This window comes from Miniopterus schreibersii (assembly GCF_964146895.1).
Source record: "Miniopterus schreibersii genome assembly, chromosome: 11".
NCBI classification, from domain to species: domain Eukaryota; kingdom Metazoa; phylum Chordata; class Mammalia; order Chiroptera; family Miniopteridae; genus Miniopterus; species Miniopterus schreibersii.
The window spans coordinates 7,812,575-7,827,571 of record NC_138111.1 but is presented as its reverse complement, the minus strand read 5'-3'; the positions used below and the strand labels follow the sequence as shown (position 1 = coordinate 7,827,571).

The following is a 14,997-nucleotide window of genomic DNA, read 5'->3' as shown; positions in this document are numbered from 1 at the left end:
GATTCCACACAGATGTTTTACAAATACTCTGCTTACAGTTCTCAGTCCCTCCCGTGTCTCCCTTGGCAGAATCAGCATCAGACATAGACGAGCTCGCTTTCTACATGTCATGAGAACAATTCTGCCTACCAGGACCCTCTGGAGGCGTACAGTTTCAACCATTTGCCCAGGCCTATGTGTTTGTGAAATGAACGTGTCCTGATTATTACAAACAGTAATCCCTGAAGCATTCCTTTGACTTCTGTGAAACCTGCTTGACAGGAGTTCGACAAGTTTCCTGAAGCTATAGCAGAGCAGACTGTCCACCTGCCTGCTTTTTCTTGGTACGTAGGACTGAGCCTGTCTGGATATTTCTTTCCTACTTGGCTGCTCGGGGAAAAGGCTGTGCTGCACTCATCCTAAAAAAAATTAAAATGCAAACACCCTGGGACCATCCTAATCCAAGAGAAGGTAAGTTAATACAAGGGGTGGGTATAAATGTTCACCTGGAGAATCAGAGAAACCTAATCTGGCTTCCTGCGACACATGAGCCTCGTCTGTTTTTAGGATTATGTTGCCCTTACACCCACCTAAACACAGACTGGCACTCGGGAAAGGATTAATGTCTTGAGGGGAGGCCAGGTTGATGGGCCTTAATGGCCTTAGAAAAACAAAAAACACCACACAGCCCCCAGACTAACCACTCAATTTGGTTTACATTTTTTATTGGGTTTCATTCAGCAAACGCTAGCCGAATGAATGTCTTACAGGGGAGCCTCCATTGCCCCCCGTCTTCTAGAGCAGTAACCAGCCATCCATTGACACCGTTCAGGAAGTGTCCATTGTTTGGACCGTTTCTTCCAGCACCTCGATTTCCAGGGGAGTGACCTTTTCAGTGAGGACTGCAGTGGTCCCTTTCTCACACCTGTACCGGCCAAACCTAGTGAGAAAAAACAGCCAGGAGTTACGATTGGAGAGCTAGAGAGAGAGAGTCAAGTACTCAGGCAAGACAGAGGCCTATACTGGAATCCCAGCTCTCCTGACTCCCAGCTCTGTGACCCTGGAGGGACTCAACTGCCCCCAGGCTTGCTTTCTGCAACTCTTAAGGGCTATAGAGCGAGACACCTAGTATATAGAATGTACACTAAAAGATCAGACAAAGCACTGGGCACTTAGTGGGCACTCAGGTTTCCTCGCCCACCTCACCATTCCCAAAAGATGCTGGAAAGCATTTGGTCATTTGCCTACAAGCTTCAACCTCCTGAAAGCACCTCAGTAACCAGCAGGAAGTGAATCCTTCCATTAAGCTGCCACCACCCTTCTCTTGTGTAGCAACAAGACTAGCCTGCTTCCTTAACACTTAAAAAACATTTTGAAGCATAAACAATACTAAAATGACCCACAGCCAGACTCGGCTTGTCATTTGAGACCACACTCTCAAGACTCAAGAAAGGAGAGTTAACTGTCCCCTGCAGGGACATGGTGGGTCACCATTAGGACACACCCAGCACTTTCTTGGAATGAATCTGACAGGTTTCTCTGAGCACAAAGCGGTCTGTAGGATACATATCTGAACTGCTGGTTCTCATGCTGGGGCTGGAAATTACATTATTGTCAAACAGCAGCACAAATCCAACTGCTCCTCTGGTCTGTCCCTGCCTGGGACATTATTCCTGTCAGCCTGGCAGGGACTAACCGAACGCTACTGGCTGTGCCGTTACCATGTGCTCCTCAAAAATCCATCCTCTCAAATGGACACTTGTGCTCAGAGAGCAGGAAGCAGAAAAGAGGGCAATGTGACTGAGCTCTGTATAAATTAAAGAACTTGCGCAGCAAAGAACTGGCCTTTATTTCTGCTACACCCCCCACCCCCCACCCCCACCCCACCCCCGTGTATCTGAACTGCAGCATCTGGGGGAAGCCTCAGCATCCTGGGTTTCTGTTCCAGGTCCCAGCAGCATGCAGGGAGGGCTTCTACCTTAATCAACAATGGACTGCAAAACAGGGCTGTGGAGGGCTGAGAGCAGAGGAGCCAACGCGCATGTGCAGGGCCAGATCTACACTGGGATTAGGCACAGGATGCCTGCCTAGGCCTAATGCTCTGCCTGGTCCTGGCTGTCCAGTCTGGAGAGGTTCCCTTACCCAGGCAGTACCCCCATCAGTCAGCCACTGGCAGACAAGACAGTAAGGTTCCACAGTGGGCACTGTTGCTGCAGTGTCCGCTGCCACCTGGCATCTGATGCAGTGCCTGGGCACCGAAACCAGAGCAGCTTGGCCCAGAAGGTAGGTTACCGGCACCTGCCACAACATGCCCAACCCCTTTTACACCATTCACTGGATGTTCACAACCAACCAAGGGGTTGTGCTGTTTGTACTTGAGTTTACAGTCTCCTTTACAAATGTGGCCTGCGTCCCAAGGAGTAAGATGTGCCCGCTGCCACACGTCCCCCTGGACAAGGACTCCTGTGCTGAGCACAGGTTCCTGTCCGCCACAAGCACCACTTTTCAATGGCTCACAGGTGGCTTCCAGAACCCTCACCCAGCACACTGTTAAGTCTGGATGGAGTAACCACCTCCTTCCCGAATTCTTTACCAAGGACTTGCTCAGGTGGTTCATCTTGCAAATAGCAGGGAGTAGGTCCCACAGGGGTACTTGCTCCCACTTCAGAGTGCTCAGCAAAGCTTCCCCAACAGCCCCAGGCCTGAGAGGTCACTTCCCTCCTGCTAAAGACCCCAGGACTGTGCAGGGTCACTAGAGAGCACCTAGACTAGCTCCACCATTTCAAAGACAGGGAGACTGACTTGCCCAAAGTCACCACGCCAGGTAATGGCATTTCCCCATCCCCTGACCAGAACTCTGTGCTGTGTGACCCTGTCAGGAACACAGAGTTTCTGCAATGCTGAACATACACTGCGATAAGTACCTGCTGGCTCTCGAAGTTCTATTCTTTCCTTGTAAATTACTCCTGATCTGAGTTTGGAGTGTATGCTGGGGAATTAACCAAGCATTCCAGAGGTGATGTGCTGGCTACCCTCGGATGCAGCTGGAAGCCGAGCTCAGGGAGCCACACACACCTTGAGCTGCTCAGGCTCCAGGAAGAGGTCAGGAGCCACCGGATGGTCAAGCAGCTGGACAACCATTCGGGACTGCAAATGAGCGGCTTACCTGCACACACCAGCCACCAGGGCTGGAAACCGTGCAGTTCTGCTCAGCAAATCAACATGTCCCCCGCTCTAAGCAAGGGCTGCACCACTGAGACACAGTGCAGCTCAGCACATGCCATGGGCTAACTGGCACAGCTCCCCTGAGAGTCGAGAACACCGATAGCTCCCAAGGCTGGCTTTCAGAGACTCTTAACCAGTGGTTTATAACTGCTGAGGACTCTTGCACCACTCAGAAAAAGCTGAGGCCAGTTGCCCTGAAAAATCCACCTTCTCACAGAATTGCATACAAAATTCAGGAGGTTCTTTACGAGACTAGAGAAAGGAGAGCAGGTAATTCAAACCTCTGCCCCCAACCCCCTGCCTAGGACTCTTTCGTGGGCCTCACTCCACCTCTCCCATCAACATTCTACAAATTAAATCACTTTTCTACACCTGACAACAGCCCAGAATCGGAAAGCAAATAATGACTCAAAGGGCTGTTGCGTGAGGCTGGTTTGGGGATCCTGGATTTACTTAAAGTGGGTAAGAATCAAGAAGACTGTCCAGATGCCAGGGAGAGGTCACGGGTGGCCATGGAAGCCAGGGGACAGGGGAAGAAAGGCACTTCCTTCACTCACCTGGTTCCCTTCTTATTGGGCACTGAGTACGGGCGGAGAAAATCCAGCTTGTTCTTGCTGATGACACAGAGGTCAATGTTACTTCCAGACCCCAAGTCATTGAAGATGCCAGCTGCAATGGCCTCACTCACCAGCTTCTTGGCTTCCTCCTCCTAAGAAAGAGAGTAGAAACGATGTCCAGCAGTGCGCACAATGACTGTGAAGTAGGCGCTGTTTCCAATGCCCGTTTTACAGGTGAAGAGAAAGTCACAAAGTACCTCAACAATCTGCCAAAGGTTCCTCATCTGGCACATGTGGGACCCAGGCCTTTCCAACCCTTTGTGCACAGCCCCCCTCTTCAACACACTGCTCCAGGTCAGACAATCACCACATAACTGAGGACTCCGGGCTGATAGACAGCACAGAGTGCGCTATCAGGAGGTCAGTAAACTATCCTTGTAAAGGGGGCCAGGTGGTAAATATTTTTAGGCTTTGTGAATATACAGTCTCTGTCATAACTATTCAACTCAGCCATGATAGCACAAAACAGCCATAGATAATATGTAAACAAATGCGTGTGGCTATGTGCCAATAAAACTTTATTAACAAACACAGGCAGTGGACCAGATTTGGCCCATGGGCTGTAGTTTGCTAACCCCTGACTGAAAATATCTAACAATAGTTGGAACCTGATTCCTCATAATATAATGAAGTCAGTATCATAGGGGAAAATAACATGAAAACACAAACAATTCTGGGAAAATAACATGAAAACACAAACAGTTATGGCAGCAGAGTCAAGTGTGAGACTTGCCCGAGAATCTATCACCTCCCCCACTAACGAGCCTACATGTTCACTGAAGTGATTTATTTCTTTGAATCACTTTCTTCTACTGCTCCTTTAAGAAGCAAGTCTAAGGCCCCAACAGTTACTGGTAAAAAGTAGATTGATTCATTTCTTATCCAAGAAGGCCTACAATATGCTAGGCCTGTGCTAGGAGCTAACACTGCAGAGATGGATGAAGGTCCCTGCCTGTAGGGACTTGGAGTCCAGTGGGGGCATCAGACCCAAGGAACTACAATGCAGTGTGACAAGGGCCAGCAGATAACTGGGAAGGAGCGGTGGGAACACTGGCTAGGTCAGCACAGCTTCAGAGAGGGCTGACGGACAGGCTGCACACCAGGCACTCAAAAATAGGGCAGTGAAACAGAAGGTGGGCAGTGGAGAAAGCAAGGTAGGACCTGGGGAACACCAAGTTCAAGCTCTTTATGGAACAAAAACAGAAACGAACCAATCTCCCAAAGAAGGGACTCTAACTTGTGGTGCAGCCCCTTACCAACCCACCAGGGCATGAGTCCATAAACACACAAACTAAACTAAAGAGCTCATCCCAGTAACATCCTTTGAAAAATACAACTCCCCGCCCCAAATTCCAACCTGAGACTATCAATGGACAGATTCTCTGACTTCAAGTTGTGAGTCTGAATGACCACTCAGGACTCCTGCTCCTCTGCCTCCCCTAAGCCAGGAAGTGGGATTCCAGTGTCATGAGCGCCCTCTACAGACTCAGAGAAGGAAGGAGATGGCTCTGCTAGAAGGGGGGTCCTCAGGAACCCAGCAGCAGGGGCTAGGGGGTCATTCTGACCTTTATTCCACCAGGTTTATTCACTTTCTGACTGGCACCTATGGAGAGCCAACAAAGTGAGTTATTCTCTTGTGCATATACAGCCCTGAAAGTATTCAAACAGGATCCTCTAATCAAGAATTCTCTCCTGGGACTCCCAACGGTCTGTGAGGCCCCTTACCAGAAACAGTGAAGGTGGTAACAAAGAAAGCGCCTTAGAGAAGGAGACGGCTGCTGCTGCTACTACCATACAGACAGCAAAAAACAATCACTAACAACAAATGCAACCCCATTCCAACTAGTTTCTCTTACTAACCACCCCTGGACGTGCTTGCCTGCATGTGTCAGGGCATCCTGCTTACTCCCCTGATCCTGACCTGCCATCTCTACTTTCCTTCTTTGCTGTTTTATTGCTTCCTTTGCTTTGTCATCACTGCTGCTGGTGCCTTAAGCCAGCCAACAGTACCTAGTGATGTCACAAATCTTGCTGGCAGCACTTAGGACTGAAGTTTAAAATTATTTTATATTTGGGGATGTGGATGGGGAGACTTAGAGGAAACTGAAATATACACATGATATTAGGCATGCATATCTAATATCAATCAGTTAGGTTGGGCACCAGGATGCTGACAGTGCTGAGATTATAGATGAGCCTTCCTCTACTTTACAAATATTCTGTCAGTAAATAAACTTAAAAAATGTAAAAATGTGCACATTTGAAATATTTTATGTATAGCTTTATTCATAAAATTATCACGTGTGCTGTTATTTAAGTGTAAAATAAAGGCTTTTAAAAACTGGGATTATACCTTTTAAACTTATTTCCTCCTCACCAATTCTAGGGGAAGATAACTTAAGGAAAAAACCTCACCAGTCCCTTACTTTTCCCCCCAGTCCTACCTTTCTTATATACACAGGACTCAAAGATGTTATGAACCTTTCATTTTATTGAGCACCTACTATAAAGTGCCAAGTACTGAGTTAGGCACTTTAATAATCGTTTTTATCCCTGCCCCCAACCATCTTCTGAGGTTGGTACTATCAGAAACTATGGCAGAGAGAGAGTCAAGAGACAGAGAGAGAGAGAGAGACAGACAGACAATGCCTCTCCCAAGTTCACACTGCTAGTCAACAGTAAAAGAGGTCATCCTTCAGGCTCCAGAGCTGGAGTGCCACACACCACACCAGCTCACAAGTAACCTGTGTCAGCTGGTGGCTCCTTGGCAAGTCGGGGAGAGTGGACAGCAGTTCCCTGATTGAGGGTATGTCACTCCCCCATCACCAAGGATCTTCAGAATTTGGGCAAGTTCAAAAGAACGATGTTGCCAATTTCTCTTTGAGCCAACTAACAGCTCCTGTGATGGTCATTTCCATGGGGGTGGGGAGCACCGTGTTTCACAAACTGCCCACAGACTATCACCTAAATAAACATTTCTACAATGTAATATGACAAAAATCAGTATTGAGATCCAAAATCTTATTTCACATAGCCCCACCCCATCAAAGCCCTCTCAAAACACAAGGCTCTATTGTCCACCCATTACTTACATAATGTCTTCAACAAATATTTACAGACACCCACTATGTCCCAGAACTGCTTCATATGTTGAATACTGTCTTTTACCACAGAATTTCCATTCCCAGAATTCTAGATACATATGCAAATATGCTACTGGGCATATTCATACTGTGTTTTCTTCATAGTAGAATTTCACAATTAAACAACTCTTGTCTTTAACACGTGCTACCAAATATTTAGGAAAACTATCAAGAAAAACCACAAACTAAAAGCAAGAGGTAGGGAAAACACCACATTTTTATCTGTCTCTGGCCTACAGTACATGCAGGAAGCATTGTTTCCTCCTCTGGGATTCATTCTTCATAGGGAAATTGCACCTCCCTATTTCGGAAGATGCAGAGTGATCCGAGTTCTGAGCATCATCTGCCTGGGGACAGTTGTGACAGAGGGCTCTGACAAGGGCCCTGCAGAGCCCGTGACCCCAGTTGATCAGGCCCAGGTGCAGTGCTCTCCCACTGCCAGGTTGGCATCCTCCCCTGGCCAGTTACTCATAGATTTACATTGCTAGTCACAGAGGAACTTAGATTAGTATGTAGACAGACCAGGAGTGCTCATCCTGGCTAGCAGAAAAATGGCCCTCCAGGCCAATGATAATTTCTTTTTCTTTTGAGACGCTCAACCAAAAGATCACCATGACCCTGGTGGTTGAAAGTTAGTTGGGGGATGCAGGGTCAAGGTAATCTGGCAAACGTGGAGCAGACCTACTGGACTTGAATGCCCAGTTTCCTTCCTACTTACTGCTGTGCAACCTTGGGTGAGTCACTTTACCTCTCTGAGTTCACTCTCCTCCTCTGTAATATAAATTAGGATGATAAATTAGAAGTTATCACAAACTGCTGCAAGAATTAGAAATAAAGTATGACGAGCTGCTACTATAGAGTCTGGCATGTAGCTGTTGCTTAATAAATGAAAGCTTATTTAATCAAGCAAGCCGGGGGGCTCCTAGAAACACAGTTCATCTCTAAGCAGTTACTGCCTGCACTGAAGCCCAGGCCAGGAGGAGGCAGCCCAAACATGCTGACAAATCTTCACCCAGGGCCGTGGAGAAGTTCCAGTAATAATTAATCCAAGCAAAAAGCACACTCCCTAAAAGTTCAGAGAATATAAAAGGAGCACTTCCTGTTTTATGGCTACAAAGACCAAACTAACTGGGAATATCAGTCCCGAGGGCCACCCCTGCTTCTTAAATGAGATTACAATAAGAGTGATGTACTGTACTGCAAGTCAGCTGTGACAAGCAGCACTTTATAGAGCTATCTGTTTGTCTCCATCACCGCATCGCACAATGTGTCCCTGGACTCCAATGTGCAGCTCCATTTACCGCTACATGACAAATGGGCAGCACTTGTAAAAGGCACAAAGAGGTCCACGTCGGCCATGTAATGGTCACCACAGCTGTACCCGAGTGCTTGAGGGGACAAAACAGACCCCCAAGTTCATTAAACTGACCAGTAATGGATCTTTCAAAAAGTGCCTTAGGAATCGTACAGAAAAGGCTAAAATAAATAACTCAGCATGGAAGGCTAATCTGAAATGGTGTTTGATAAATTATTTATAACACAGGCGATTGTCTGCATTTAATATTGGAGCTACTAGCAGCATCTTTAAAAGATGATTTATGTGTTGTAATGCTATTAAACTTTATATTGGCCCACTGCTAGCTATAAAGTCTGCTGAGATTTAGAGAATGAGTTTTAAACTGTCACTGCAACATCACAGGAGATGGAGACTGTATTAAATCTTTACTTTAAACCTGTTATCTAGAGAGTTGCATTTTGTAGACACTCACAAACTGATAGATTACCTTGGCCTCCGCTATGGTGCAGGTCCAAAATAGTACCGCAAAGAAACTTTTCCGCATTATTCCTGTCTACAGCGATGATCAAATTTCTCTTCTCACCTAAGTGATTTTTAGATTGGGAATGTCACCAGAGTACAGTGTAAGTGCCCTAGCCAATGGGCACCCTGGACAGCTCAGCATCAAATTAATACTCTTTAAATAAACCTTCTACAGCCAGCAATTCAGTTATGCATTCTGAACAGTGCCTTACTTACATTGGGGACAGGCAAAATATGAAATATGTATCTGACTGAAACCTAACATACTATTTTAGATTCAGCTTTGGAATGTGAAAATACATGTATACAGTAAGTCATTTGAAACAATCAATTTGCAACTAAAATATTTTTAATTCTTAATAAAATTGAGTTCTATGCTGGGTAATAGATTTCATTGACATAGCTGAGGGGCAGACATTCAGGGGTTGAAAAGGAAGAAACATTCTGCGTTTTTCACGAGGAAGAGAGCTCTCCTGGCTCTCCTGTTTCTCAGCACACTGCAGAGGGGTCCCTTTGCCTTCCATCCCACCTTCATGCCAGGAGTCCGGACAGCGGCCCTCCTACCTTTGCTTAAGGGGATTTAGGATGTGGGTGGCATCATAGCTGACCTCTCACATCACACTTTCATCAACTTTCCTACTTGCTGTTATATCTGAGGATATTTCGTTCATAACAGTTTGCTCCTTTACTAAAAACTAAGGATTTTACTCAAATAGAATTGAAGCAGTCCATATCCATCTTGGAAAATCTGCATTATCTTTTGTCACTTTGATCTGAAACAGCAGAAATTGCTGCTGCTCTGACAATCTGCAGCAGAGCAGATAAAAGTCTGGGTGCAACAAGAGTTAGGTCTCTGAAAGGGGGACGAAAACCACACCGTCTCCATCTCTGTCCCAGGCAGCTAGCACAGTGCCTGGCATGGACTTCAACATTTGAAAAAATAAAATGTCAGCTTCCAATGTATTCATGACTTTGCCAAACTAAAAGGTGAAATTAATTATGAGACAGAATAATACAAAAAATGGGGTAATTCCAAAACTGCACCAGTCCCAACTGGGGACGAAGGAACCAGAGCATTCAAAGACAGACACTCCAGAGGAGAGGTTTAAATGCAGCGATTAGTAGTGGCCTGAAGACAGGCTGAGGTTCTGACTATGCCACTGATGCGGCCTAAAGGAGTCATTCAAGGCTGAAGGTTGGATAAAATTTAAAGAGCTCAAAAAGTGTTTAAAACAGTCCCCTCAAAGTCATGTGCTTCCTGCGCCATGTAAGAGACCTGATGTGTCCCAGGTGTAGCCACATATCTTACAGTGGGAAAGGTTAATTTAATTGTTTTAGATGGGGCTGTGCAACAAAAGTAAAGGTGCCTGAGTTTGGTTTTGGGCTTGAGCTGTTTGGGTAAACAGTCTCCTTGTGTAAACACCTGGGAACGTCGGGTGTAATCGAGCTGCAGCTGCTGCTGGTGGGCCCAAAGCGGGGAGTGAATTAGTGACTGTGTTTTAAGGTGTAGATGGCACTGTCATTTCTTTCCTTGGTAGCTTTTGTGGCACCCACTATCTGGGTGATGCAAATAATGAGGACAAATCTGCTGTGAGTGCAGGGTGATCTGAGGAGTTTTCGGCAGGGGTGGGGAGGGGTTTTCATGTTCAAGGAACTGCCAACCCAGTCACTGCCAACTTGACCTGTCCCAGATCACAACTCAGGGCTAGGAGAAGAGGTGTCCGAGGCTGCACAAGCACAATGGGCCCCAAGAGGCTGTCAAGGAGCACCAAAGAGAAAAGCCCAGGAGAGTTGAGCCACTAATGAGCACAGCACTTAACTGTCTGAGCCACAGGCTGCCCATCGGAAGAATGGGGATAATGCCTCTGTCCAAGGGCTGTTGGAAAGAATAGAGGGACAGGAATGTCCCTAACACAGAGATTTTCCAAACAGAATTGGCAGCAAGTTCTAGGGTAGAAGGAAAGAGGCAAGGATGTGAGAGAACTAACATGAGCGCCCACCACATCCCTGGGTCTGAGCCACACACTTACGTGTTTCATCCTCATAATCACCGTGGGTACAGCAAAGGAAACTGAGGCTCTAGAAAGCAGGCTGATGCACCTAAAGGCACATGGCTGTGTTAAGTGGGAGTTGGGGATCCACACCAACTTAGTGCCGGGCATCACCAAAGCCTATGTCTTCCTATCCCACCAGGAAAATCAGTAGTGGGCGAGAGGTTCTGCTGGATTCTGAGACAGTGAATAGAAGGAAAAACATCTAAGCTTCCAGAGGGAAAGGGAAAGAGAGATGAGAACATACTGCTTTCACAGGAAGAAGTCGGCGTTTACAGCATATGTGTACACAAATATATATTTGCAAGGCTATACTTAAATATAATCAGAGAAAAAAACAAGAGTGGGTTTAAAGAAAGTGAGAAATATGTTCAACAATCCTCCAAACGAAAACCACACTGCCCCAGGTAGTAATAAGATCTTAATAACATTTCTCTCTCCCTCCATAAAGCAATGCGGTCAGTGGGCTAACTCTGCCAATAATTTCCTAGAGAGGCTGAAAAGGCTATCACCTGGAAGCAGAGGGGGCGGAAATGAAGTGAATTTGTTCCTTGGTCGCACAATAAAGATAAAAAAGAAGAGCCATGTTCACACTGAGCTCATCACTCCCAAGGCTGGGGGATGGAAACCACTGCAGAGTGCAGGGCATGTGGAAGCTGCGATGGGGGCCACACTGTATTGCACGATCCTGCTTCTGCAGCCTCATGAGGATCAGAAGGACTGGAAGGAGACCCGGGGAAGGACAGAGCACTCTTGTTCTAGGAAGTTTAAAGATGGCCACATATGAAGCCAATTTCAAATGATACAAAATCCCTGAAAGAAATGTGCAGGTCAGCTTAGTTCAGCAAGTATATCCTGCTGACCTGGTACTAATTCTCTCCACTGACACTGTGCTCAACACTGGGGACAGGGTCTGAACAAACACGGACCTGCCCACACAGAGTATAGAGTCCAGAGAGGAAACACAGATAAGCTCACTACAACAGGGTAAGAGTTACCAAGAGGCAGGCCTGACAATGGAACTATGGGTGTACAGAGGTCCCATGGGGCACAGGTGATGAAGTCTGGATCCGTGGCTTGACATCCAAGTAAATGGTAGCCAAGCCACAGGGTGGAAGTGAGGGCAGGTGTAAAGCCATGAAAATGGGAAGGAGGAAGGTGTAGTCAGATAGGTAGTTCAGTGTGGCTGAATACCAGAGAACTTTACGGGCCATACAGAGAGCCGGCCCTTCACTCTTGCCAGTGGGAAAACACAAACATCTTAAGCTGGCAAATGATGTAGTTATATTTGTGTTGCTTGAAAATGCAACCTGGAAGCAGTGTGTGAGAAACCAAATGCAGGGGACAGGAGAGCAGGTGATTATAATATTCCCAATGAGAGACAGTGGCAGGCCCACAGGGGCAGGTGGGAGTGCAGTAGAGGGATGTACAGGGTGTCACCTAGACTTCTGGCATCAGTCAGGAGCACTGACCAAACTCCACACAAACTCAGCCTTCACAGAAAGACCTTCTGCAACTTCTTGGCAGCTGCTTTTCTGGTGGGTTGATGGGAGACCATGATTAACTTAATTATATATTACAGACATTGGTAAGCTTCTGCGGTAGGCACTCTAAAGGGTGTCACCAAAAAGGGACAAGATAAAGTAGAGCCAGTTTAAGTATACTGAGGTTGTTCTGAAAAAAGAAAAAAACACTTAGGCTGGAAACAACTTGTAAGTTCCATTTCATTGGCAGCAGGGGCTCTCAAATTAGAAGCTGGAAGGGAGAATCGAATGAGTGTTTGGCCCCGTGCAATGTGCAGTTATGAGAAAGCAGAGGTGGGAAGGCCCAAGTAAAGCAGTAGCTCCTCCCCCATCCTGAGGAGCTAGCAACTCAGATACTTCTCCACGGGGCGCCCAGGTGATCACCTTTTCCTGGGACCCCTGGCACATGCAGCAGCCTTCAGACACAGTTACTTAAAGTTCTTGAGGTGAATGGGGAAACCTTCCAAAGGGGCATAAGTTAACTTCTGGGGCCAGCAGATATATTCACTACATTGATCATGGAGGTGGAGGTGGGGAGGTGAGAGGATGGGGGGGTGGGGGTGGGAGAGGGGGAGGGGAGATGAAGACCCAGGAAATCAGGTATGAATCTAGTCCTGTTACTTATGAGCTATTTGACCCTGGTGGTAAAGTCACTTAACATTTTAAAGTCCTAATTTCCTCATCTGCAAAAGAGGCCTAAAACCATCTAGCACCAGGATGGTCATGAGGATTAAACTAAATATCTATGCCCAAGAGACAGTGCAAGCAGCTCTGGGTGCTATGACCGGCTCTGCCCTTTCTCTAGTGTTGACACACAGTTATGGACACCGAGCTCTTTCAGAGCTACCAACACAAGGGGCAACTGAGAAGAACTCACCACTTCATTTTCCAACCAATTCAAAGTGAATCAATCATGAAAGCAGTTATACTACAAATGGAATTCAAAATGGTGCCATAAAACACTGTGTTCACGCGCACATCTTCCACATGGAATTTACTGCCCTCTCAGTAAGTGTACTAAGTAGTACACCTCCACTTACTATATATCACTAGAAATAATATTCTAGAAGGCAAGAAGAAACTTGTATTTACTGCGTGTAGGACTGTGTCAAGTACATTCTTCCACTCACTCTTCCAAACAACCCTTTAACGTCGGCGCTACCCTTCTACCCATTTTATAAATCCAGGTAACTAAGGCTCAGTGAGGACAACAAACCGGAAGGTCCAAGATTCAACACAGTTTTGTCTGACTCCAGAGCCCATGTTTTATTCACTCAAGACAACAGAAACAGAACCTCAAAACAATTAGTCTCCAAAAACAGTGATGATGCTTGATAAGTCACACACTGGTTTATATTTTTAAAGTAGTTTACCTCTAACATTCTTCAAAGTAACAAATATGTTCTTAAATAATACTACTCTATCACTTCATTATTCATCTGGCTTGTAACATTTGGCAAAATTAAGATCATCTTGATGAATTTCTCTAATCAAATCCCAAAGCACACACCTATCAAATTCACTGTATCAGTCCTACATTCAAATGTTACATTTCCCTAAAATACATGTACAAAACCTCTCAGCAAACAGAATGAGTCAAATTGTTTTTAACCACCCTGTATGTCAATAAAGAGAGACCATTTAACTTAATTTTTCCATAAAGCCATTTGTTGATTGTAAATCTTAACTAAAACTGACCAAGAAAAGCCAAGTGCACTTTAATTTCAACATTTTATGGCAAGAAGTAGCCAGAGGATAAGAGTGCAAACTTCTGTTAAACCAGGCTGCAATTTACAACCACAGTCCTCCCAACAATCCCTTCAAGTACTGACGTGAGCCCATTTGCCAATGAGTTTTATATTTTATAAACTGGGGCTACAGGGGTTACACAGGAGGCAAAAATCAATCTTCAAACTCAGACCTCTTCAAAACCCACGCATGCACTTTCCACCACGCCCTTTTCCCTCCTCTGCCGCCCAGATTCAACTAATCTGAGTTAGAAGAACCAATATATTTGAATCAAAGCTAATAAGTCCTTAAATCTTTTAAATATTCTGACATCACCAAAGCTCCAATTTTAGAAAAACTATATTCCAACATTATGACGGAATGCCAATGACTACAAGTGTGATTGCATTCTACAGATACAATGTTTATTACGAATATTTTAAAAACCTATACTACTAGGTAGAATTTTAAAATATCTATTAAGCACAACCTCATACCGTTTTTTATATTTTTGTTCCTACAGAATTTCAGGGTTAGGGGAGAGTGGTATAAATTACCTCATGGAAACCCACAAGTAACATTATCTGTTAAGGTTAAAACTTTGCCTTCCCTCGGTATGCTGCTGGGGTCTCATTACAGCAGGTAATCTCACATTCTGCCATGCACAACACACTAAGTACCAGCATCTCCCAATTACACTGCAACGTAAATCTCAAAGGACATCTGAAAAGTCTACACAGCTCCTGCACCCACTGCCGAAACACAACCATCTCTAATGGAACGTGGCAGCTTTCTAAACTAAATATTCACATGCAGGGACAGGGAAGTAATAAGCTCGGCCTTATCCCACACTGAAGAGCAAGGATGCTAATTAAAAGGCCACACTGACTCGGGAAATGACCACCTAGACAA

At 45.6% G+C, this 14,997-nt stretch overlaps 1 protein-coding gene across 1 annotated transcript in view; it reads right to left on the bottom strand.

Annotated features, from left to right (window-relative positions):
- Positions 1-683: 683 nt before the first annotated feature.
- Positions 684-14,997, bottom strand: part of PSMB7 (proteasome 20S subunit beta 7) — a 55,146-nt gene continuing 40,832 nt past the window's right edge. Inside the window, exons 7-8 of the mRNA XM_081150952.1 lie at positions 3,762-3,913; positions 684-919 (exon numbers count right to left, since the gene is read on the bottom strand). Of these exons, the coding sequence (XP_081007078.1) occupies positions 808-919; positions 3,762-3,913 (264 nt within the window). The 3' untranslated portion in view covers positions 684-807. The remainder of the gene's footprint in view (positions 920-3,761; positions 3,914-14,997) is intronic.